Source organism: Odocoileus virginianus, chromosome 24 (assembly GCF_023699985.2).
Source record: "Odocoileus virginianus isolate 20LAN1187 ecotype Illinois chromosome 24, Ovbor_1.2, whole genome shotgun sequence".
NCBI lineage: Eukaryota > Metazoa > Chordata > Mammalia > Artiodactyla > Cervidae > Odocoileus > Odocoileus virginianus.
Genome location: NC_069697.1, coordinates 39,692,825 through 39,717,597, shown reverse-complemented (window position 1 = coordinate 39,717,597; position 24,773 = coordinate 39,692,825). Strand labels below are relative to the sequence as shown.

The window sequence follows — 24,773 nt, the reverse complement described above, 5'->3', positions numbered from 1 at the left end:
TTACTGTGTGAGACACTATGTGAAATGCAATCCAAAGAAATATCAGACTTGTTCTCAGCACTTAGCGTCATTTGTGAAGAAACATCAAGCAGTTCAAGTCAGTAAATAACTTCCAATTCATATATGGAGTCATCAGAGCTGCGATTCTGTTTTACCTAAATCTAAAAATTAAACGATTTCCCCATCAGTTCCCTCCCTTAAGATTCCCTGGAATCTAGTAGACTTGTAAATATTGTCGTTGTGTTTAGTCTCACAGTCTTGTCCGACTGTTTGCAATCCCATGGACCATAGCCCGTCAGGCTCTTCTGTCCATGGAATTTTCCAGGCAAGAATACTGGAGTGGTTGCCATTTTCTACTTCAGGAGATCTTCCTGACCCAGGGGTCAAACTCAGGTCTCTTGCATCTCCTGCATTGGCAGGTGAATTCTTTACCACTGAGCCACCAGGGAAGCCCAGTAGACTTGTAAATACAGTGACCATTTATCTTCTCAACTGAGGTAATAATTTTACTAATTAGTATTCCTTATTCTGTCACATAGAATATTACATTATCTCTTCATTGTTTAACCTGCCTCAGTAGATTAAATATTATAGTAAATATGTATAATGATGTATAGTAATGAAAAGAAAAGATCTTACTTAGGGCTAGAAGTACTGATAGAGACTACTTGGGGCATATGAAATTTTAAAAGTGCTCTTTTCTACTGAGATAAGAGTAGTGTAATGAAACTGAAAGAATGTATGTTATAGATTAAAAGACTCTTGGTTTTAAGACATTATTTTTGACTTTCTGTCTATATCACTTTGGGTCAGTTAGGTTACATCTTTGACACTTTTATTCATGTTTGAGAATGATATCTTTAAAAGATATTTGTCTACTTACAGAAACATTTTGATGAACAAATACAGTGTAAAAGAAATGAAGAAAATAGAAAATCATCATTAAACCATCACAGTAATAAGTGCTCTAGGCAGTATCCATGGATGAATGCTCAAATTAGTGAGCCAGAAATTTAAGGACAGGTATTTGCATGCTCTAAAAGTACTTTTTTTCAGAATATTTACTGTTTTAAAAAGGAAAATAATGAGTTTCAATGGAGAAAACTGGCAGATACACCATTTTAACCAAGATCAAGTTTAGTATCAGTTGTAATAAGACATTTTATCATCACATGCATGCATATATTGGATTATATCCATCATATAAGGTGCACTGGAGGACATGTCACATTTTTGGTAATGTGACTTTAAAAATGTATGACGTCAATCTAGTCAAGACAAAACATCAGACCTACCAAAGTTGCAGGACATTCTGTAGTGTAGCTACACTGGTATGACTAAAGACATCAGTGTTGTGAAAGACTGACGTAAAGTCTGAGGTTGCAGAAGACTAAGGAAGCATAAAGCTAAATATAATGTCTACCCCGGTACAGAAAAAGGAAGTTAGTGGGAAACTGATGAAATCTGTGTGAAGTTAATTAATAGCTAATTTCTTAGTTTTGATACTTGCCCTAACAAGATGTTACCACTGGAAGAAAATGGGGCATATGGGAGCTCTGTCCAATTTTTACAGCTCTTTTGTGAGTCTAAAATTATTTCTAAAAAAGTAAAGTGATTACGGTGTTTGTGGAGAGTCTGTCCCCATGTAGTTGAGTTAGCCTTTTCATTGAGAAGGACCTCACTTTGTTAGTGTGTGACGTCTGTTTCTCTGCAGCGGTTCAGTTTCTCCACAGGTAGTATCAAGGTGCAGTGGACGGGACGGTTCTTATATCTGACAGTGTTCTGTAAGCAAGTCACGGAGAGAAAGCTGAGGGTCCCACAGTTCAAAATGTGGGTCTTCGTCTCTCAATTTTCAAGCCAGTGCCTCAACGTTACCTGTACTAACTTCTAAAATTTGGAGTCTCTCCACTTGAGTTTTTCTGGTAAATAAGCCTTTCATATCTTATTGGGGTTGCAAGAGCTGGGTATTCATAATAACTGTGATAGAGAAATATTTCAGTCTGATGAGAGTATGTAGACCCTACCCTTCTGTGCCTCAATATGAGGTAAAAGTACATCTTACAGAGGTTTTGTTATGATTAAGTGAGGTACTGTGTATAAAGTGCTTTGAGCAGTACTTACCGTTTAGTAACACTCAGTACATGTTAGTGCGTGTTTGTACCAAGCCCACTGTGTTAGACTGTCCTAGCAGTAAATGGTTCAGCTAACTTTAAGGAGTATACATTCCCATGGACTACAGTGCAACCCAGTGGCTCTGAGTAGTATAATTCTTCTAGGGGAATTTTTTTTTTTTTTTTGCTAGAAAAGAGATGTGTATTGTCTCATCGTATAAAACTGATAAATCTGAAATACTCATGAAGCAACTTTTTTTAAGACAGTCTAACTTGAGAAAAAGTTTAAGAAATAGAAAAATAATTTTAAATCCTGAAATTTTTATTGACTTCTCATGGTATGGCATTCTAACCACTGAAGGTGTCTATTAGGTATTTTGGAAGTGGTTGTCAATTTCAGTGGGAAAACGCATAAAACAGTTTTATTCATATGTTTCAGAAATACAAAAATTAATTTTTTACATAATTCCATTCCTTTTTAAAATAATTGTTGTCCTCATAAAATTTTCACATGTGCTGTGGGCACTGCATTGATGGGTTCCTGTCAGATAACACAGGTAACAGCATGTGTGGAGTAAGAGGAGGACACGTGCATGTTAAAGGCCTGTTCAGCGTTCCGGATTCTGTGGAGACAGGGGGCGAACAAAGAGACAGACATAAATTCTCTTCTCAGGGAGCTGATGTTTTAGAGCATAGGAAGACATTAAACAAAATAGGTAAAATGCATTGCATGTTATATGTTGACACATACAGGAAAAGGGGTAAAGGGTGCTAAGGGATTAGGGCAAGGGGTAGTATAATCTAAAATAGAGTAGACAGTGAAGTCCTCACTAGGATGGCTCAGTATCCGACGTAAAATGAGCCGAAGCCATGTAGCTACCTAAGAAGAAAGCTTTCCTGGAGTATACAAATACAAAAGCCTGAAGTCAGGAGTATGCCCTTTGAGTTTGAGAAATACCAAGGGGAGCAGGGCAGTGTGGCAGGAATGGTGGGAGGTTAGAGGTGATGAAGGGGAAGTTCACTTAAGGCCTGGAGGCCAGAGTAGTAGAGGGGCACTATAAGTGTGTTTTCTTCTTTACTCACTTTGATTTATGATGTTCTGTGTTCTGAGCATCTCATGGATAAAGTATATAAGGGTATAAATGTAAATATTTAGCACATAGTAGATGTTTACTGAATAATGTTTATTGAATTAATTTATATGGCAAGCTGTTTAGAAGTATTTTAAAGGTCCTGTGTTCCCTTGCTAAAGGGATACTTTTCATTTTTAATTGCTTCATATAAAATAATTTAGGATTCTGATACTTCAGTGAATTTAGTCTACAGTTGTGGTTTGTTTGTTTGTTTGTTTGTTTGTTTGTTTGTTTTACTCCCCAGGCTCTTTTGTCCATGGTGTTGTCTAGGCAAAAATACTGGAGCGTGTTGCTATTTCCTAGTTTATGGTTTTATAGTATTTGCCACCTTCAGTAATATTTATGTTACTAAATAGATGTTATGTTTAAATAACTGAAATGAACATCTTTTATTAGCTTTATTAGTCATAATAATCAGAATCTAGTTTCCTTTGAATTGATAGTTTACTTTCTGTATTATAAAATGAGGATTCATATTCTCATAAGGTCACATTTAAGTCCTATATTTAGATTTATTTCTTCAAAAGTCTAATTTTTTATCATCTAGTTTGATTAGAGTTCTATTAGTTAAGGGGGGTCCTTATTTGCTTTTATCAGAGTGGAACACTTTTAAGAACTTAGTGTCCTCCCAGGAATTTTTTTTTTTTTTGGCCACTCTGCACAACTTGTAAAATCTTAGTTCTATAACTAGAGATAGAACTGGGCCCCCAGCAGTCAAAAGTCAGACTCCTTAAACACTGGACTGCCAGGAAATTCCTCCAAGGAATATCCTTATACCAAAAGTTATCCTTGGGTTTTAAAAAGGTCACTAGACTACTTATAGGAGTTTAAATACATCTAAGTAGCCTGGCTGTCATTTTGTTGGTTGATGGTGTTAATATTAATGTGTTTGAGAGCCTTAAATGTTAAACGCTTAGGAGAGCAAGAAAGTATTCAAGGGGCAGGTAGGCAGAGTATTTTAACATATTGTCTTAGACGTTTTTATGCTGGCCAGGTAAGCCCTGTCCTCATTTTCTGTGTACAAGTTTGTAGGACTTTGCCTCCCACCCTGTTTTGATGAGCACTTTGAATCAGTCTTAGAGTTGAATCTGGGGTTGGGGAATAATGAAGATGTGAACAGGGAGTCATAATGTTAAAACTGGACATTCAACTATATACAAATAAACTGCTATATGCAACAATTTAAAAAAAAAATAAAAAAATAAAAAAAAAAGAAAAAAAAATGGACATTCAGATCTTTATAGCATGATTTCCTTATTTTTCAAAGAGCAGAAGAATCCCATCGTTTATCATGTTCTGCTTGGACTCCTTTCTTATCGTTTGCTGGAGTTTGAGCTTCAGAGCTATGGTGTCAGCCCTGCTGGAGTGTCTCAAGGGAGCTCCTAGTGTGGGGCTGGCACCATGGCTCACCCCCCAGCCTTTCCTTCCTCACTTCAGCCTCCAGCTTTGAGCTTGCCAATCCCCAGAGTAGCAAATGTTGAAAGAGGTTGCACAGGTAAGTATGTGGTGGGAAAGGCTGGGGGGAAAAATGGTACTGTCATCAGTATTTTAAGGGTGGATGTTGGGCCATCTTATCAGTGAGTCATTTTGTTAGTTTAAAAATACGATGCTACTTATAAATTATTTTTCATAAAATTACCTCAAATTATTAAATAAAATCCTAATGTGTTCTAAGAAGTAATTTTTTCTTATTGGATGTGAAAGAGGGAAAACCTTAAACTGAATAAATCATAAATATTATAATGCAAAGGGTGTTTTTTGTTAGGAAGGGTGTTAGACTGTTTTAAACTTCATATTCTCCACAAAGTATTGCAGGATCCAAAAAACTGGTTTTCAGAAAAGAAGCTAAGAGAAGTCAGGGAAAGCATAAATCCACAGAGTTAAAATTTTGCCATGTTTAGCTTGGTATCAGAAGGAGGCAAATTTTAGTTTCCTTCTGGTAGCTGTAGGCATGCTGTCCTTCCCTTTCCCAAAGTTTTAGTCAGGTAGCTATATATTTTTAAAGTTTGCAGGAATAGAAACTTGAAACATCTTTTTCCTTGAAATCTAGACAGGAAAACTGAAACTTTTCTACCCATCTCTAGGTTTGAGGTTAATAAAAATAAGTATAGAAGCAGTACAATAAGTACAAAGTTTAGCCAACACTTGAGTGAGCAAGTTCACCAAATTGTGTGTCTGTGTGTATAAAATGCCAACACTCCTGACATTCTCTTCTTGTCTGTCTTGTATCTAAAATCATGATCTAACAATGCAGGTTTTTTTCTTAATGCATACTTTTTAGAAATAGTTCTGTGGCAGTATAGCCCTGGGTCTGCACTTTATTATCATTTTAAGCTTTTGCTTCTCAGAAAACCTTCAAAAATTGTTCTTTAGTTCTCTCATATCTATACCACATGATTTTTATTCACGTGATTTCTAAATTCTTTTGCACATACTAAGACGTGCAAAATTATACCCAGGAAAAACAGAATTAATTTGGCCTGTGATTGCTAACATTTCTTCAAAGAAAGTGTGTCAGGTTTAAAAAGGGTGGAGCACCAAGTATTTGGCATTTCGAATCTCAGAGCAGGATCTTGAAATACAGTTTATCTCAAGTTCCAGGGTTTCTTAAATCTGCTAGGAGGCTTATAGACATCCATATCTCCCAGCAAAGCAAACCATATGTCCAGTATCTTTTGAATTCTCTTCCTCTCCCCTTTCTTAGAGCTGCCTACCTCTGACCCCATGTTTAACATTGGTTTAAGATACCTACCTTCATTTGGAAATTTTCCTACATATTTGTTTTATATTCTGAACTTAACAGGGTTACTGTTGTATGTTCTTCCAGTTGTATTCAAGGATAAAATAACGCTTATTTTAATTTCAGTCCATATTGTGTGAGTTCTCAAATCTTATTGCTGGTAAGGCATCCCAGTTATAGTTGGTTCTTTAGTTAATATATGATTGTGTGATTTTTTTTTTAATTGGTTAGCACTTTTTGAGTAATTGAAGAGTTTTGATTTTAGGATGATACAATTATCTTTTAAAGCTTATATGTTGATGGTTTGAATTTGTATGAGGCATATGCAACTAAGATTTTGAAAACCGCAAAATCTGTTTTTCTTCAAGTTGAAACATGCACAACATATCCACCCTAGATCAAAGTCAGACTGATAGGAGCGTTTATAGACTTTTTGGTAATACTCTACAGAATTTGTAGGTTTGGGGGAGGGGCACATCTTAAGGTATGGTGTACATACCAGACATGGGAATGTCATCTCAGTAAGGCAGCTTCAGATACCAGATTTCAGTAACAGGTGTTGGATTAGGAAGAGTGATGTGTTTTCATCTCCCCTTGATGCCCTCTCTGTCTTTCTATGAAATGTGAGCTACCCTGTTTTGTGGGGGGATGGCACCTCTTACAAAGTATTCCTGTAACCCCTGTAAAAAATCTTGTGCCAGAATATTTAACACTCTCCAAGATAATGATTGTGGATATGTTCATATAAGTCTTTGGTTTTCTGCTGAATCACGTTTCCAGCCAGTTTCCTCTGCTGCCTTTTCAAAATTCATTAAGGCTTTTATTGCTCATTTATCAGGCCTTTTGCATTTACTAAAACTGTGAAGTGAATTGCTTTTATTTATTTCCATATCAATTTGATGATTTTAGAAATTATCAATTTAAAATTTATCTAAATCTTCACTTTTCTTGGATCCATCCTGAGCAGATTATTAAACTATTCATTATACATTATTTATATTATAGTATCAAGTCACAGTGTTCTAGAGCTAGTAGGACTTACTTTGAGAGTAGTTAATTTTTTTAATAGAATGAAAGATCATTTTTTTTTTCCTAAAGACTTCCAGATTTTAAATTCTTTGTTCTTTTTGAGAAGCTAGACTTTTTCCCCCAATGTTAGTGCCTCTCTCTCCTTTTATCTAATCCCATTTCAATTTTTTTTTAGTGTTTTCTAGGAATGAAAATTAGTATTATTTACTACAGTTGTGAAGTAGGATTGGTAGCTCAGAATCCTATTACCAAAAAATACCACTGGAACAGAAGTTTTCTTGGGTTATAAATATTTCTAGGTGGTAGTATATATTTGATATAGGTGCACAGAATTCTGGTTTCATAGAATTTGGGCAGTGTCTTAATGGATTTGACCTGTCGACTTTTCCTGAAGGCCAGTATTGAAGATAAGTAGCTTTCAGATATCTTAGCTTCTTGTGATTGGTTGAGTTTGGTTTACTACAAGTTGGTAAAGGCAGATAAATGTTAATTGCAATTGACTGTGTTTTTTTAAATTAATTTTCTGCCTACTTTATAGATAACAAAGAACTTGAGTGTATATGCGTGTGTGTGAAATATTTTCTGATAGTGAATATGAAATTGGGAGGGCAAAATAGACTAGAAGTCAAATTCTGTGTTCAGCAATCAGACTGAATTAGTAAAGTCTCCATTAGGGAAGCAGGAGTGAAAAACAATCTTGTTAACTCACACCCACTGCGTATACTTGGCTCTCTTTATCCTTTATAATATGAGTACAGACTCTGTTGCTATAAAGGTGAAAATTTGTTGTCTATACAAAAGTCTTCATACTTTAATATTGTTAAATAATTAATTTTGTGATTGGTCACAGTTATCAGCATGTTAACAGTAAAACTCCTAGCTACTTTAGAAATGCAATCCCCAAGAAAATGTTGCCATTAGGTATTCCTTCTTATTTTAACCTAGTCCGTAAATGTATTCTACTTGTTTAATGCTATAGTGTCTATTTCAGTAGCTTATAGTAAAAAATATAAAGTTTTATAATGACCATTTTAATTCCTTGAATGATTCAATTATGTTCATTATATTTTGAAAGTAAGTAAAAATATTAATTTGGAATATAAAGCAGTAATTACTTTTTAATTGGTGTAGTTATGTTCTCAAGCATAATTTTATTTTAAACTTGTCTCTTTCTCTAAAAGAGATGAGAGCAGTCTGATAGAGACTAGCTTTTGTCCCGCGTACCTCCGGTCAGTTCATTCTCGCTCCTCTGGTAAAGGGGCCTTTCGGCTTGCACGCACATTTGATGTGGCACCCTCTGCTTACCGTTGTTTACTGCAGAGGAAGTCCCTCACCCTATTCTGCCCTTTACTGCTTTTCCCATAATGAAGCTTATGGTTTTGGGAGAATACACACATTAAATTATTAGTTGTATGTCTGAGGGTCAGTGTACTATCATGGTTAAAATGGGGGACTCTCGCAAATTGTATGGGTTCATGGCCCTTCTTTGTTACTTATCAGATATAAAACCTTGGATGCAGCAGATATATGACCTTGGGCAAATTACCCAACTTCTGCAGTTCTCAGTTTCCTCATCTAAAAATGAAGACTAAATAAGTGAATACATGAGGATTACATACGTGTTACATAGTTACTACTAAATAAACTATGAAGATTATAAAAAATACATTTTAAAGCATTTAGAATATATTTCCTGGCATATAGTAAGTGGTCAATAAAAGTTATGTAATTAGTTATGATAAAGTGTTTTCAGTGACTTTGTAAACCAAGGGTCCTGATTTGGTGTGAGAGTTTCAAAGAATGGAAGAAAGAGCATTCTAAGCAGAGGTATCATCCTATGCAGAGGTCCAGAGGTGGAACCATCCCAAAGAAAAAGAAAAGCAAGAAGGCAAAGTGGTTATCTGAGGAGGCTTTACAAATAGCGGAAGAACAAAGAGGAGCAAAAAGCAAGGGAGAGAGGGAAAGGTACATCCAATTAAACACAGAGTTCCAAAAGTAGCCAGAAGAGACAAGAAAGCCTTCCTCAATGAACAGTGCTTAATAATAGAAGAAAACAACAGAAGGGGAAAGACTAGAGAACTCTTAAGGAAAATTGGAAACATCAAGGGAGCATTCCACCCAAAGATGGGCACAGTAAAGGATAAAAATGGCAGAGAACTAATAGACGCTGAAGTGATCAAGAAGAGATGGAAAGAATACACAGAAGGTCTGTATAAAAAAAGGTCTTAATGGTTAGTCACCCAGAGTCAGACATTCTGGAGGGCCTCTGAAATCCCAGCAGAACTATTCAGATCCCTCAAGGATGATGCCATCAAGGTTTTATTTCTTTCATTATGTCAGCAAATCTGGAAGACCCAGCAGTGGCGACAGGATTGGAAAAGGGCAATCCTCATCCCAATCCCCAAGAAAAGCAGTACCAAAGAATGTGCTAACCATCGGACAGTTGCACTCGTCTCCCACGCTAGTAAAGCCAGGCTTAAAATCCTGCATGCCAGGCTTCAGCATTATGCGAACCAAGGACTTCCAGATGTCCAAGCTGGGTGTAGAAAAGGAAGAGGAACCAGAGATCAATTTGCCAACATTCACTGGATTATAGAGAAAGCAAGGGAATTTCAGAAAAGCATCTATCTCTGTTTCATCAATTATGCTAGAGCCTTTGTATGGATCCTGACAAACGGAAGTTCTTAGAGAGATGGGAATACCAGAGCATCTTATCTATCTCCTGAGAAACCTGTCTGCAGGTCAAGAAGCAACAGTTAGAACCCTATGTGGAAGAACTGATTAGTTCAAGATTAAGAAAGCAATACAGCAGGGCTGTCTGCTGTCACCCTGTTTGTTTAACCAAATGCTGAGTCATGAGAAATGCTGGGCTGGATGAATTACAAGCTGAAATCAAGATAAGTGGGAGAAACATCAACAACCTCAGATAGGCGGATGATACCACTCTAATGGCAGAAAGTAAAGAGGAACCAAGTTAAGCTGAGGCATAAGGTTTGTGTTGAATTTTGAGATAATTACTACAGCAGAATTATGTGTTAAGGTCATAATCTCTGGAATCTTGGCCTGTATCCTTTAGGGAAAATTAAAAAGAGATATGAGAGTAAGAAAGTAACAAATTCAGTGTAGTGATTATGAATGTGACATCATAGTAAAATATTGGTTGAGGGAAGTCTTCACCTAGATTTTTATACCTGATTTTCCTGTCTGTTTGCTTGCCCTATTAACCTGACAATGGAATTTAACTTACTTTTCTTTACCACTTGTCATTGTCCTTCTAGGCATCCTCCTTGTTGACTATATTAAAAGTTTTTTGTTTCTTGGGCTTTCTCTCACTTCCGAGCACTTATCCATGATGTCTCTGATGCCAGAGTTTGCTGCATCACCCACCCCACACACTCTGTGTTTTTTGTAATTAAAAAAAAAAACAAAAACAAATGTAAATATATGTTCACATATTATTTTATAATAAGATTTTTCAATCTGTTCCCCTCAGTTAAAGTTAGATAGTTCCTTATTTGTGTTCCCAAAGCGCCTATACAGGTTTTCATAGAAGAATTTTTTGTTTACAGGTCTTTTTCCTAGCTAGACTGTAAGCTTGTTCAAGACTTGGAGCTGTTACTCAGTTTTTGTGTTCATTATCATAATTTTTGACATAATTCATATAGTAAACCCTTAGCATGTTCATTGAAATGTAAAAGAGATCAGTCAGGGGGCCTAAAAAAACTAGTCCAGAGCTTAAACTAAGAAGATGATAGGAAGAACAGCAAAAAACATGAAAACCATGTGAAGAATGGGTAGAAAGTGATGATACGCAGAGCAAAGGAGAGAACAACTTGGAAAGTCAGTTTTAAATATTGCTGATTAAGTTGATTAAAACGTGCTTCTGCCCAGATAGAAATGTCCTAGTAGCACTTTAAAATATGCTGCTGGAGCCTTGGGAGATAGATTTCAAACTCAGACTACATTTGTTTGCTATCAGGAAAAGGACCACTCTGCCATGGATTGTGTTTCTATTCCCTGGGAATAGGATTCCATGCCTGAGCCAACATTTCCAGTGTTATAGACAGGAAATGATTTTAGAGTAAGTTCCTTCCAGAGGTCTTGGTGAAAGAAAACTGCAAGATTAAATATCATCTGTCCTGCCTTGGATATGGTCTGTTTTTTACTGCTTCTTATCTATGATTTTATTTTTAAAGTTTCACTTGTAGATTGTCCTAGTGTTGTTTCTGTGACCGTTTAAAAAGCTCCAGGCCTTTTCTCTTATTCCTTCCCTTTTGTAATTACCATTCATCCCACCTGGATCAGGGACCACTTTACCAGTCTTTGAAGTTGTTTGTTGGTTAAGATTATCTCGAGTTTGAGATTTTGTGAATTCTTCTGTGATTATTTTGACTTACTGTGTTTGGCTTTGAAATATTATATTTAGATGTTAGGAATGTTAGACCTTAGGAATTCTTGGCTGGTCCTAATTAAGTAATGACAATGTTTACTGGGAAGATCCAGCCAACTTAGTGCTTCTATTCTGCTAGAGAGTTTAATTCCTCTCTACTACATTCTGAGGCCAACTCTCTCTCTTTTTCTTTTGCAGTGGGGGGAGTGTCAGGCTGATGTATGCTAACCTATGTAATATATATATGTATGTATGTGTGTGTATATTTATATATATTCTGATTTGTGCTTATGGAGTCAAAGCAAATAAAAAGTGTCTTAGTTACCTGCTTTAGATCTGTGTTCAAAAAGGCTTAAGAAACATTGCTTTTGGTAGATACATATTTCATGTATTTTTCTTGGTGACATCTCGACTTTTGCTTCTCCTTTGTTAAAACATCTGGTGTGAGAGTTGAGGAAGGTGGTCAGTTAAAATGGATGTAGACCCTTCGTATGTTTGCTTGAAAAAAGCTTAAAATTATATGTACCAAATCTTTGAACAAATTTTATATGTAATGTAGAGTGAAGCATGATTTTGTTTTTAAATTAGTTTTTAAAATTTTTGTTTACTGAGTTGACTTCAATATATATGGTATAACCAGTAATTTTAATACATTTTGGCCAAGTGTTGACATATCCCCTTTGATAAAAAGTAGATTTCTAGGTTCCTTTGATTCTTACTTATTCTCTTCCAGGGGGTAATGTGAATATCTTACCCTTTCATATCCATCTATTCTTATATTCATTAGTGTCAGCACTCTCTCAAAATATACCCTTTAACTACTTCTCCATCACTTCTACCATATCACTGTATTCTGAGCCACCATCATCTCTCACCAACCTGTTTCCCTGCTTCCACTCTTGTCCCCTCTTGTCCATTCCTTACAGCTTAGCTGCAGTCATATTAAATGTATACTTACAGAAAATATGCCAAATTATGTCACCCTTAAATTGCCCCCCAAATCCTCTTGTTTTTTTAAAGCCATACTGTGCGGCTTGCAGGATTTTAGTTCCCCAACCAGGGACTGAATCTGGGTTTCAAATCCAATTCAGATGAGTAGTCAATGGGAGCTAATTATAACAATGATAGTTCCTAGTATTATAGTTGATAAAATATTGATAAAGATGATTGGGTTTATTAGCTGGGGAAGGACATGAAGCAACATTTTCGGGGTACAGGCCTAATAGCTTAGTTAGCTGACCTTACCTACTTCCTGTTAAAGTCTGAGCAACAGCTACTCAGCTGAATATGAACTGTAGTCTGAAGACAACTTCTGCTTTGTTGTATGTTTTTAGGCTATAAATCTCTTTAGGTGTGAAATATAGAGAGATATTTTTAAAGGAACTATTAATTTGTTAGAACATACTTAATCTTCTTTGGGCAGCAGGCTCCCTGATGAAGCTATTCTGTAACTCTGAATGTAATTTAGGGGCTAGAATCCCATACACCTGTCCGCCAACCGCCTAAGTAGTCCCTAACAGGAAAAAGAACTTTTTTTTTTTTTTAATGAGTTTTGTTTCAGCAAAGTGACAGTGGAAAAAAACACTCTATAATCTGCAAATTAAGACTCTTTACACATGAGATTTAAAAGGTTTGGTTTGAAAAACTTAAGGATACATTTAATTCCCTTTACTACTACATTTAATTCACAGTTACTGCTGAGTTCTCATAAAAAAGGAGAAACACAGGAAAATGGCATGAAACTTAGAGAATTCAAAAAAATTTCAGGAGAGTACCAGGATATCTCTCATCAATTTTACATATAATAGTTAACTCAAATGGAGCAAAGTGAACTGTTCTTTTGACAGTTCTGATATAACATTTATCATAAAAGCTAACTAATAGACTCTTAGAATTCTGAATTAATTGTACAGAATAAAAAATTTCATTCTACAATAGACTGATTCCAAATTGTAAACTGAGTACGTCAAGGCTGTATATTGTCACCCTGCTTATTTAACTTATATGTAGAGTAATCATGTGAAATGCCAGGCTGGATGAAGCAGAAGCTGGAATCAAGATTGCTGGGAGAAATACCAGTAACCTCAGATATGCAGATGACACCACCTTTATGGCAGAAAGTGAAGAGGAACTAAAGAGCCTCTTGATGAAAGTGAAAGAAGAGAGTGAAAAAGCTGGCTTAAAACTCAGCATTCAAAAAACAGAGATTATGGCATCAAGTCCCACCACTTCATGGCAACTAGATGGGGAAACAATGGAAATTTAGTGACAGACTTTATTTTCTTGAGGCTCTAAAATCACTGCAGATGGTGTCTGCAGCCAAGAAATGAAAAGACACTTGCTTCTTGGAAGAAAAGCTCTGACCAACCTAGACAGCATATTAAAAAGCAGAGACATTACTTTGCCAGCAAAGATCCATCTAGTCAAAGCTATGGTTTTTCCAGTAGTCATGTATGGATGTGAGAGTTGGACCATAAACATGTCTGAGTGCTGAAGAATTGATGTTTTTGAACTGTGGTGTTGGATAAGACATTTGAGAGTCCCTTGGGCTGCAAGAAGATCCAACCAGTCAATCCTAAAGGAAATCAATTCTGAATATTCATTGGAAGGACTGAAGCTGAAGCTGAAGCTCCAGTACTTTGGCCACCTGATGCAAAGAACTGACTCATTGGAAAAGACCCTGATGCTGAGAAAGATTGAAGGCAGGAGGAGAAGGGGATGACAGAGGATGAGAGGGTTGGATGGCATCACCGAGTCGATGGACATGAGTTTGAGCAAGATCCAGGAGTTGGTGATGGCATGCTGCAGTCCATGGGGTTGCAGAGTCGGACACGACTGAGCGACTGAACTGAACCTAACAATATTGTGCAAAGAGGTTTTACTTTTTTGAAAGCAAAACTAAACATGTAGAATGCCTAGACAGAGGAAGACAAAAATGTTCCTCTTCCATCAATACCAAATTTGCCCAGACTCCCTGGGTGTTTGCCAGAGGGAGAGAAAACACAAATATGTAGCATCTCAGTTTCCTACAAATTTAACAAGGAACTTCTGGTATTAAGTGATTATTAAATAGGTTGGGTGATTTCAACAGACTTGCACATCACATTTGGGCTTTAAAGCCTGCAGTCTATCAATTTACCATATCTACTGGTAAATGGTAGTAACTACAGTCTTTATTTTGAAATGAGAGGAAATTGTTTATTCTTACAGTGGCAAAAAAATACACTTATTCATAGTGTACCAGATGGATGTCAAATTTGATTAATTTTCCCCCAATTTTTTTGTGAAAGCATGTAGTTACTGTGTGTTCAAGTCTTTACAAATCTTTCCTGTCATGACATTTCAGTTGACTTTGAATTACAAAGTGTATTACTAGGGATAGACACATTGACCTTAAGTAAATAACCTGTCAGTTTTGAAAGTTTTATAGAGGTCATGTCGGGGGAAAACACAGATTTAGCAGTTACTTGATGAATGCTCAGAATTGCTAGTGTTGGATGTGATAAAGACTTAAAACATAAGAGTAAGCAGGTTATTTAGTGAAGATCATAAATATACACCAGGATGATGAATGAAAAATTTATCCTACTGTTAACATGAGTGAGAGCTTGTGACTTGAGATAAAATTTCCAGTATGCTATTCACAGGCTCAAAAAGTGCTTTATCTCAATAAACTTAGCTTATCAGTGAAGATGATATACTCTGCAAAACAGCTAGTTTAGAAAGTAGATATAGTGATGTCAGAGACACTCCTGGATATGAATAAGAATCCTCAGATACTTGAGGATTATTCATACTGAATAATAATTATTCATATTGAATAATATTGAAGATGCATGTGAAGATTTTGAATAGTTAAACCCAAACATGTTTTCAAAAATCTTTGTATGGGAAAATATTTTTGGTTGCCATTTTTGAAGAGTAGTGATCCTTTTTTCTTTTAAAGGAACTGGAATCTTTGCATACAACAGAGCTTTAAGTTTCTCCTCTTACTTTCAGGACCTGCAAGTAAACATTTACTACTACACTGTTGCGAGTTTCTCACCTGTCCCGTTAATCTTTAGTTGACCTGTTTCTTTATCTTAGCAATACTTCATTTTATGTTTTTTACATAGTAGTAAGGTAAAGCTTGACATTTTCCAAAATATTATTCTTGATGAAAGTAATATTTTTGTTTAGGTGACAAACAGCATGTTTGGTGCTTCAAGAAAGAAGTTTGTAGAGGGGGTCGACAGTGACTACCATGACGAAAACATGTACTACAGCCAGTCTTCTATGTTTCCACATCGGTCAGAAAAAGATGTAAGTTAACCGGTTAAGCTGTATTTACATAGTGTATGTCTGTTTCTTTCTGATTCCTGGAAAGCAGCATATGAACTGCAGAGTACCATCTTTGGTTGAGTGACTCTGTTTTAGGCACAGTGGTAGGCCCTTGGGATATCAGAATGATGAACTTTCTAACATTCTAATTGGAGACAAAGTGTCATATGATTCTCAAGTTGGGATATGGTAATACTGTGCTAGGAAGTATTCAATACATGAGGTAAACATGATATTACTTCTAGATTGTTGATTTTTAAAATTTGTGAAATAAGTTTTCTTATTAAAATAGCACTTTTATAAAGAGCAGAAAGCCGATTTGTGCAGGTTTAAAACTTTAGTGGCAGGCTTCAGTGAAACTTGCTTTGCTTTGTAATATTTTGGTTGTAATCCTGGACCTCAGATGGGAAGGCATCTCTTCTCTTGGCTGTAGGGATGCTGCAGTAGAAAAATATTGAAGAACTGTATTCACAACATGGAAGAGTGTATATTAAAGAAGTATGGATTAAATGCTTTGGCAGGTTATTAGTTCAGTAATCTCATTTGAAATGAAAGGATTTAGAACACAGCCAAGCCATAATTAGCAAGTTGATAAAGTATTTTGAAATAAATTCCATTGTTATTTTCAATTTCTGGTAAGCTACTTTAACTTATACACTATATACTGTAGTCAAACTAGTTGCATTCTTGTATTTTGTACTTGGCAAACTTTTTCCTCCCCTTTCAAACTTTCATAAACTTGTTATTCCTAATTTCCATATCTGTATATCAATTTACTCTAGGTATTAACCTAATGAGATTCTTACTAATGTTTTAAAACACTTACAAAATTTTAAGATATATGACAAATGCCCTCATTTTTCATTAAAGTTAATCATTAGTAAATTACTTCCTATATCTTTTGGAATTTTACAAATAGGCTTACTCAAGTTTCAAGCTAGAATTTTGATGGGTTTTTTTTTTTCTATCTTGATGTTATTCCTTTTTGTTTATTTGACAGTTGTGTCATTTTGGCAACTAACTATTAAACACATTATTAGGACTCTTCAAATTCAGTGTTTGGTGGTTTTCTTTGTGCTATTGAGTAGCTCACAGAATAGTGTCATCTGATTAATTTTCTGTTATTTTACTGCCTTTCTAGCTATTTGCTATTTGATGTAAATTATATTTGAAATTTTTTACATAAAATTCTAAGGTTAAGTTTTGATATTACAGTTAATAGTTTGGGATGTCTTTCTGGTAGCATCATTGCAGAAACTAATTTGGGTGGTTTGTTACTGTGATTGTATAGTATAAGTTAAGATTGATGCAAAAATGATGGTGCACTATTGCTTATTGATGAAAAGTATTCATTCTGATCAGGAAGATAAAAAGCTGTCTAACCGAAATTCTTTTTTTTTTTTTTTTTCATTTATTTTTATTAGTTGGAGGCTAATTATTTTACAGTATAGTAGTGGTTTTTAGAAAGATGGTAACGATAACTGAAATTCTTAAAGCATTTGCAGAGAATGAATGACAGAGATGTCTGTCTTCTAAGGAACAGAAATATTGTATGTCAAAATTTTTTAGTCAGAATTATTATATACATGCATATACATATGTTGGTTCTTACTCCAGATTAGTTGTTTGTCACAGAAATAACAATGATTTGCTTCAGAGAAACTTCTTTTAAAAACTATTTAAGAAGGTAGTAAGAAAAAAAAAAAAGAAGGTAGTAAGACATAGGGATTAAGAATTTGGGCTCTGACACAGTACAGAAATGGGTTTGGATCTTGGCTTTGCCTATTAGCAAAAACTTCTTCAAGCCTCCGTTTTCTCATCCGAAAATGGAAATAATAATACTGTAGGCTACTTATGAATTTCTGCTATTGCTGAATCTTTTTTCATTACAAAACAGTACAGAGATACTGACAAATTTTAGAAAATATGCATGGAGCAAGGAGAGGAAAAATTACCTGTAATGGTGCCAGTTGGGAGTAATTTACTGCTAAACTTTTTGATTTTATACTTCAAATATTTTTATTTAAAAATATATTTAGTTGAATCTCTGAGCCATATTGACATATTTTTTACTATGAAGTTTGTACCAATTTTTACTATCATCAGCACTCTCTGTGCCCTTAAGAATACCACCTATTACTTTTAAATTTTGCCACTAGACAAAAGAAACTTATTGCTTCAACATAATGTGCATTAAAATATTGTTGAATTTACACACACACACCAGTGATATTTTTTTCTGTGTAATTGGCCATTTTCATTTCTCCCTTTGTGGATTACTGCTTTTATGCCATTTTCTATTCCTCTGTTGAAATGATAGGTCTTATTTATTTGTTAGTGTTTCCCATATATTAAGATTATAACCTTCTGTTATTTGTCACAAATTTTTTTTTCCAGTTTTTTGCTTTCAGGCTGTTTTTTATTTTTTAATATAAGAATTTATCATTTTTATTGCATTTGACTCATACATTTTGTGTGACTTTATGATTTTAACGATTTCTGTATTTGAGGTCATACCTCCGGAAGACTTTTCCCAACGACTTTCTTCTACCACTTTTGTGCTTAATTCTTCACATATAACTTCATTAGAAATGTATTTTGGATACAGGTATGAATTTGTGGTGCCTTTCTTGCTGCCCATACCCACTAAGGCTATCAGGTATTCAGTTGTCCCAAAACATTTTTTTATAGTTTAGGTCACAGGTTAGAAGACTTTTCCATAAAGAGCCAGACAGTAAACATTTCAGGCTTTGTGGGCCTGCTGCTCCTGCTGCTAAGTCAAGTCAGTCGTGCCCAACTCTGTGCAACCCCATATACAGCACCCCACCAGGCTCCTCTGTCCATGGGGTTCTCCAGGCAAGAATACTGGAGTGGGTTGCCAGTTCCTTCTCCTAGAGACTAAATAAAGGATAATTTGTAGGTATTTATATAACCATTTAAAACATGGAAAACCATTCTTAATTTATGCATCCTACAAATATAAGCACTATACTGGATTTGGCCTGCATTCAGTAAATTGCCCACCCCTGAGTTAGACTATTCATTTAAGCTAATTGGAATTCTCCCATAATATATACTAAGATCTGATGTGTCTGGCCTATTCCTAAACTCTTGTTCTAGTATATCATACTGATTCTGTGGAAGAACTGCAACATAGTTGAACTGCTGTAGCTTTATAAGCAATTTTCATGTCTTTAGGTAAGATCTTTCACATCCTTCACAACAATGTTTTTGACTATTACACATTTATACTCGTATTTACCTTATTTCAGAAGTGTGTGTTTCTTTTATTTCTGCTCTTTATGCCCTTTAGTAAGTAGGGTTTTATGGTAGCCATTTTCATTTTTCTAATTGCTTTTTACTGATGTATGGAATAGTTTGTATATATATATATTTATTTTATAACCAGCTACCTGACAAAACTCTTTTATTATTTTTTGATTGAGACTATGGACTCTGGAAATTCTACTTTATTATGAATTTATATCTCAGTCACATGGTTTATTAGCTGTGTCCTTAGGCAAGTTGCTCTGTCTCTGTGTGTTTGAGTTTTCTCATCTATAAAGTAATACATGACTCATGTGTGTTTTTAAGGACTGAATGAATAGCTATATGCAAAACTTAAAGAAGACCAAATAGTAAATATTAAATGTGGCTGCTGATATGAATAATTATGACATTCCATTTAATTCTTTTTGGTTTTTTTCAGTAGTTGTGTATATCATCTGCAGGTAGTGACTATTTTGTGCTTTATAAGGCATTTGAAGAGAAAAAAAATTTTAACATAATAACTGGGACATTTTTGCAATTTTTTTTTCTCCCTGGTGAGAAAATAATTTTAAATTGTAATTTATGATGAAGGAAAACTGGCCAGTAGTTGAGTGAATCTTTAATCCAACTATCCAAAAAAAAAATCTCAGATGCAAAAAGACCCCCAAAACCTAACTGATTCCTATCTGCCCAAACTGTAGAGCATGAAACTTGTTCCTTCATCACATGCATGATTGTAGAAGTATTTGGGAAAACTGTTCTTTGTAAGATTGTGTGCTGATTAAATTGCTAAATGTTTCTTTAGGACTACTTCATATTTTCCAAGATCATTTATTTCAAGAGATGCCTGTACGTGTCCTTTTATAAAATGCTGAGTTTCCTGGTTTTAAGGTATAAAAATAATTTTATAAATATTGCAGACACATACTTAAATGTTTTCACAAGATTGAGTAAATCATAGGCAGATGTGAGCTTGATTTTTTTCCTTTCCGTTTTTTGAATCTTAGTGCTACCATTTATTAGCTCTGAGGCTTTGGGCAGTTCTGGCAGGGGGATCTTATAGAAAATGAAAAAATATTCATATAAGACATAATAGACAACTCTTTGGGGACAATATAATCTAAGCAGTCTAGGGTTTTCTTTAAAAATATATCTGTAATAAATGTAATAAATTGCTCACATTTTCTAATCTAAGTCTTTGTTGTACTCATTTGATAACTTTCTTAAGCTTAAATAAGCATTTTGGAAGCACAAACTTGTGGGAATCCCTTTTTCCTTGTTTTAATATGTGTTGTAAAGACATACAAGATGTTGCACCTATCCATCCTTACTTTTAAAAAAGTAACTGTTAAAACCTATTAGAGTAAGCTACTTCCCATTTTGACAAATAACAACCATTTTGAACTCCTACCTTTCATACTTGTGTTCAGTTCAGTTCAGTTCAGTCGCTTAGTCGTGTCCGACTCTTTGCGACCCCGTGAATTGCAGCACCCCAAGCTTCCCTGTCCATCACCAACTCCTGGAGTTTACACAAACTCATGCCCATCGAGTCGGTGATGCCATCCAGCCATCTCATCCTCTGTTGTCCCCTTCTCCTCCTGCCCCCAATCCCTCCCAGCATCAGGGTCTTTCCCAATGAGTCAACTCTTCGCATGAGGTGGCCAAAGTATTGGAGTTTCAGCTTCAGCATCAGTCCTTCGAATAAACACCCAGGACTGATCTCCTTTAGGATGGACTGGTTGGATCTCCTTGCAGTCCAAGGGACTCTCAAGAGTCTTCTCCAACATACTTGTGTTAGCCTATAGAAATTATGGCAACTAGGATTTCTCCCAGGCCAATTAATAATCGATAGTTTATTAAAATCTAGTCTAAAATAAGGATACCATCTATCACCATTATTGTTGTCATCTTCGTGATTAGTGTTTCATTACATATGGAGGCATGCTGGCTGACTCTCCAGCTCTTTGTATTTGTTTCTGTCGCAGGAGCTTGTGCTTTTCACATAGTTTTTTCTCACTCCATCCATGTACCTGCTGAAGTATTTCACGTGAGAAGCTGATCACTCTTTTCCTAAGTAGTCTTGTATATAATTTCAGTACTACTTTTGCTGTACCTTCTAACTTCTTTCTTGCATTTTAACGTAACACCAAGCTCTACCTGATGTATTTGTTATCCTGTCTACTTCAGTAGAATTCGTTTAACAAAGGCAAGAACTTTGCCTCTCTAGTTGACTGCTGTGTTCTTAGAACTTAAAATAGGCATAAGAGATAGTAGACTCTTACTGAGTCTTTGTTAGAGAAAGGGAAGGAAATGAGTTGATAATTGAAAATAACAAAGTTAACGTTATTTGCAGATGATATGATTGTTTACCTAAAAATCTTTCAAAATAACCTTTAAATTTTTTAATAGAAAATTTGAGTGTATAAATATTTCAAAATTTTATGACAGCAGTAACCTAATAGAGTTAAATGTAAATAAATCAGACTAAAGAAATTAGAATTAAATATCAAATCATTTGAAGGGAATGTTCTAAAATCTCAATTTCATTGACATTTAAATAATCTTCGAACTGTATTTTAAAGATAAAGTTCTATTTATAAAAGGGAGTTAAAATGATACAATTAAAAGGTATAACAAATTTTGATATATCTACAAAAATAATTGCAATATGTTTATTCATTAATAACAATCATAAAAATCCGTAGTCAGAAAATACCACTTCATTCTATCAGTGATAGAGAGGGTCTTTTGTTGTTTTTTGATTTTTTGTTTGCTTTTAAGTGGAAGAGTAGTCACTGTCTGTTAGGGAACATTGAAGTAACTTGCCGTGGAAGCATAATTAATGCAAACTTTGTAGAAAATGGTCTAGCGTTAAGCATATGGTTTATGCTTAATGCATAAATGCTTAAAGCATAAGCATTAAGCATTAAGAAAATGGTTTAGCATAAATGGTGCATATTAAGAGCCTTTACCATGCCTTTCTATAAATTTGTGCTTTGACTCTGACCTAAAATTTAGATAATATAAAGATGTTCACTGCCATACTCTTTTTAGTAAAGATTTTGAGTGTTAAATGTTGAAATGGAATGTATTACATTGACTATTTCAGCATATATTTTTTAAAAATGTTATTCTTGAAAACTTAATGTTTTAATCAAAATTGCTTAAAATGCCTTTGTAAACTCATAATTTGTTATTGGTTTGTGATTTATAAACTACCGAGGCCCTATGACTTAATGACTGTTTTGTTTTTCTGCCTGTATCCTCTTTTGTCCCATTTTTCTTTTTGTCTTTTTAATATATTATTTTCTCATAGTCTTTCCTTTTGTTTGCTAGATTTCATTATGACTTCACTGGTTTCTTATTTTTATAATCATGCTGTTTTTAATTTTTAAATATTTTTCAGATTCTATCTAGATTTAAAACTTTCTTTCCCTTTGTTTCTTTTTCTGTTTGTAGATATTATATAGTCAAGAGTCATATATCTTTGCTGTTTTTATCCTAGAAAAAAATGACAATGCTAGAAATTACTTTGTCACCATACCTTTTAAGTTTATTGTACAATGGATTTTTTAAGGAACACTTAAAAATTTATTTCACTTTTAAACTTTGTTGCATTTTGAACTCATTTGTTATGGAGAAAATTATTTCTTGACCAAATTGATTTTAATGTTTCTTAAAATAGGTTTTGTTGACTGAAGGTATATTTATTGGAGGGAATATTTGTGAGAGGTGGTCACTGTTGGGAATCATGAGGGGGACAGAATAATTAACACTTCTTTGCTGTTATGGATTGCTGGAGCAGTTTGCCTATTAGGCAAAGGAGCCAGATTTGCCTGTTAAAAAGATTTCAAATACACATGTAAAACAAAATAATCTTAGACTTTTTTGGTCATGATTTTCAGAATTATATCTAGTAACAGTGGAACTGACTTAAAAACACAGTTTCTAACTTGTTGATTTCCTTGGCTTTCTGTATATTGAGCAAAAGGATAAAGGAGCTTTTTGTTGAGCGAAGGAAATGACTTGAATTACATTACTATTTCCTCTAGTTGTTCCTGGTTTTTAGTGTTGTTTTTTGACTGAAATGTGTGTTGTAGACTGAGAAATGAAGAAGAATATAATTGTTATGATGCTTTTAGACTGGGAACACAGTAACCTACTTACTGGTTGATTATGTGACATTTTACCTAGAATTAGTTTGATAAACTTTTCTTCTTAGGCAAAAATGAATATAAAACTAGGGTACTAGTGATTGCTCAGTGGCAAAAAATCTGCCTGCTAATGCAGGAGGGGCAGGTTCAATTCCTGGGTCAGAAAGATCCCCCGGAGAAGCAAATGGCAACCCACTCCAGTATTCATGCCTGGGAAATCCCCCGGACAGAGGCGCCTGGCGGGCTTCAGTTTATGAGGTTGCAAGAGTCGGACTCAACTTAGCAACTAAACAACAACAAAGTATGTCTCTTGATCTAAAGTTCTATATTTTTCTAAGACATTTATCTGTATTTAGTTAACTTTCAACATTTAAAAAAATTATGTAAATTTTCTGTTGTCTGCTAGTTATAATTATTTCTGTGCCAGTGTACATTTCTTGAACATTTTTTTGTTCTTACAAATACCATTTCTACCCCATATTCCTTCATTGTGTGTTAAATCTGTTTTTACCACTAGTATATTTAATGAAGCATGCTTGCAGAATTTAAAAACACATACCACTTGGGCTTCCCTGGTGTCTCAAATGATAAGGAACCTGCCTGCAATGAAGGAGATCTGGGTTTGATCCCTGGATTGGGAAGATCCCCTGGAGAAGGGAATGGCTGCCCACTCCAGTATTCTTGCCTGGAGAATTCCATGGACAGAGGAGCCTGGTGGGCCATAGCCCATGGGATCGCAAAGAGTCGGACACAACCAAGCGACTAACACAGACCAATAGGATTGATTTCATAAGAAGTTATATATTTGCGTTTTTGACACATTTTGAAGTCATTTTAATATATGTTTAGCTGATCAATGCTTATTTTACTTGGATGGTTGTAAGGTTATAAACTATTAAACTGCTTTCCTATTTCTGTAAAGCAGCATTTACTAGCCTTCCTCATGTACTCATGCATAGAGAGAATTATAATATTTAGGTGGCACTCTGGTGCTTGGGTCACCCCACTGGTCTTTGACTCAGTGTTTTTGGCCCAGGGATCCATTTCTTCCTTTACCTCCGTGGTGTGTCTCCTCCTCTGCGTTCTCTCTCAATGCTGAGAGGGGTATTAACTGTAACTCACTTGTGAATGTGTAACCTTTGTGAGAAAAATTTCAGTGGTCCATTCTAGAATATTTACATTATGTATCATTCCAAGACATGGGTTCATGTTGGCCAGCATCTTATATGTGAAGCCTGCAGAAACTATTCTCTTTTACTTTTGTTTATAGATTATAATGATAACAGAAAATCATGATTATTAAGGCCTTCTGTCACCACCTAAAGCTTCAGTATACATTTTCTTTGATCTTTTTCTTGCAAGTTGGAAACGAACTTTTAATGTGCTTAAAATATTTGCGGTTATGTAGTAATAGTACCGATAGTTGTACGTAACAGAAGAACTTGATCAGGCATAAAATGCATATTCTTTTAGTTTAATTGTTTATATTGTTTACCCTTCAGATTTCAGAAGGAATATTTATAAGGTTTGATGCTTTATAAAATGTGTTGCTCTATTTAAATATAGTGTTTAGTGTGAACTTAGCTGTACCCCAGAAGAATCTGCTGTGTGTCATTAGTTTAAAAC

At 34.9% G+C, this 24,773-nt stretch overlaps 1 protein-coding gene across 9 annotated transcripts in view; it reads left to right on the top strand.

Annotated features, from left to right (window-relative positions):
• Positions 1-24,773, top strand: part of CNOT2 (CCR4-NOT transcription complex subunit 2) — a 119,711-nt gene that overhangs the window by 62,876 nt on the left and 32,062 nt on the right. For 5 of the 9 annotated variants that reach the window (XM_070454604.1, XM_070454597.1, XM_070454596.1 and 2 more), the window contains one exon: positions 15,583-15,705. The exons of 3 other annotated variants lie outside the window; for them this stretch is intronic. In XM_070454604.1, the coding sequence (XP_070310705.1) occupies positions 15,595-15,705 (111 nt within the window). In that variant the 5' untranslated portion in view covers positions 15,583-15,594. Of the gene's footprint in view, positions 1-15,582; positions 15,706-24,773 lie in introns of those variants that run through there. One more of the 9 variants, XM_070454603.1, reaches the window with a different exon arrangement.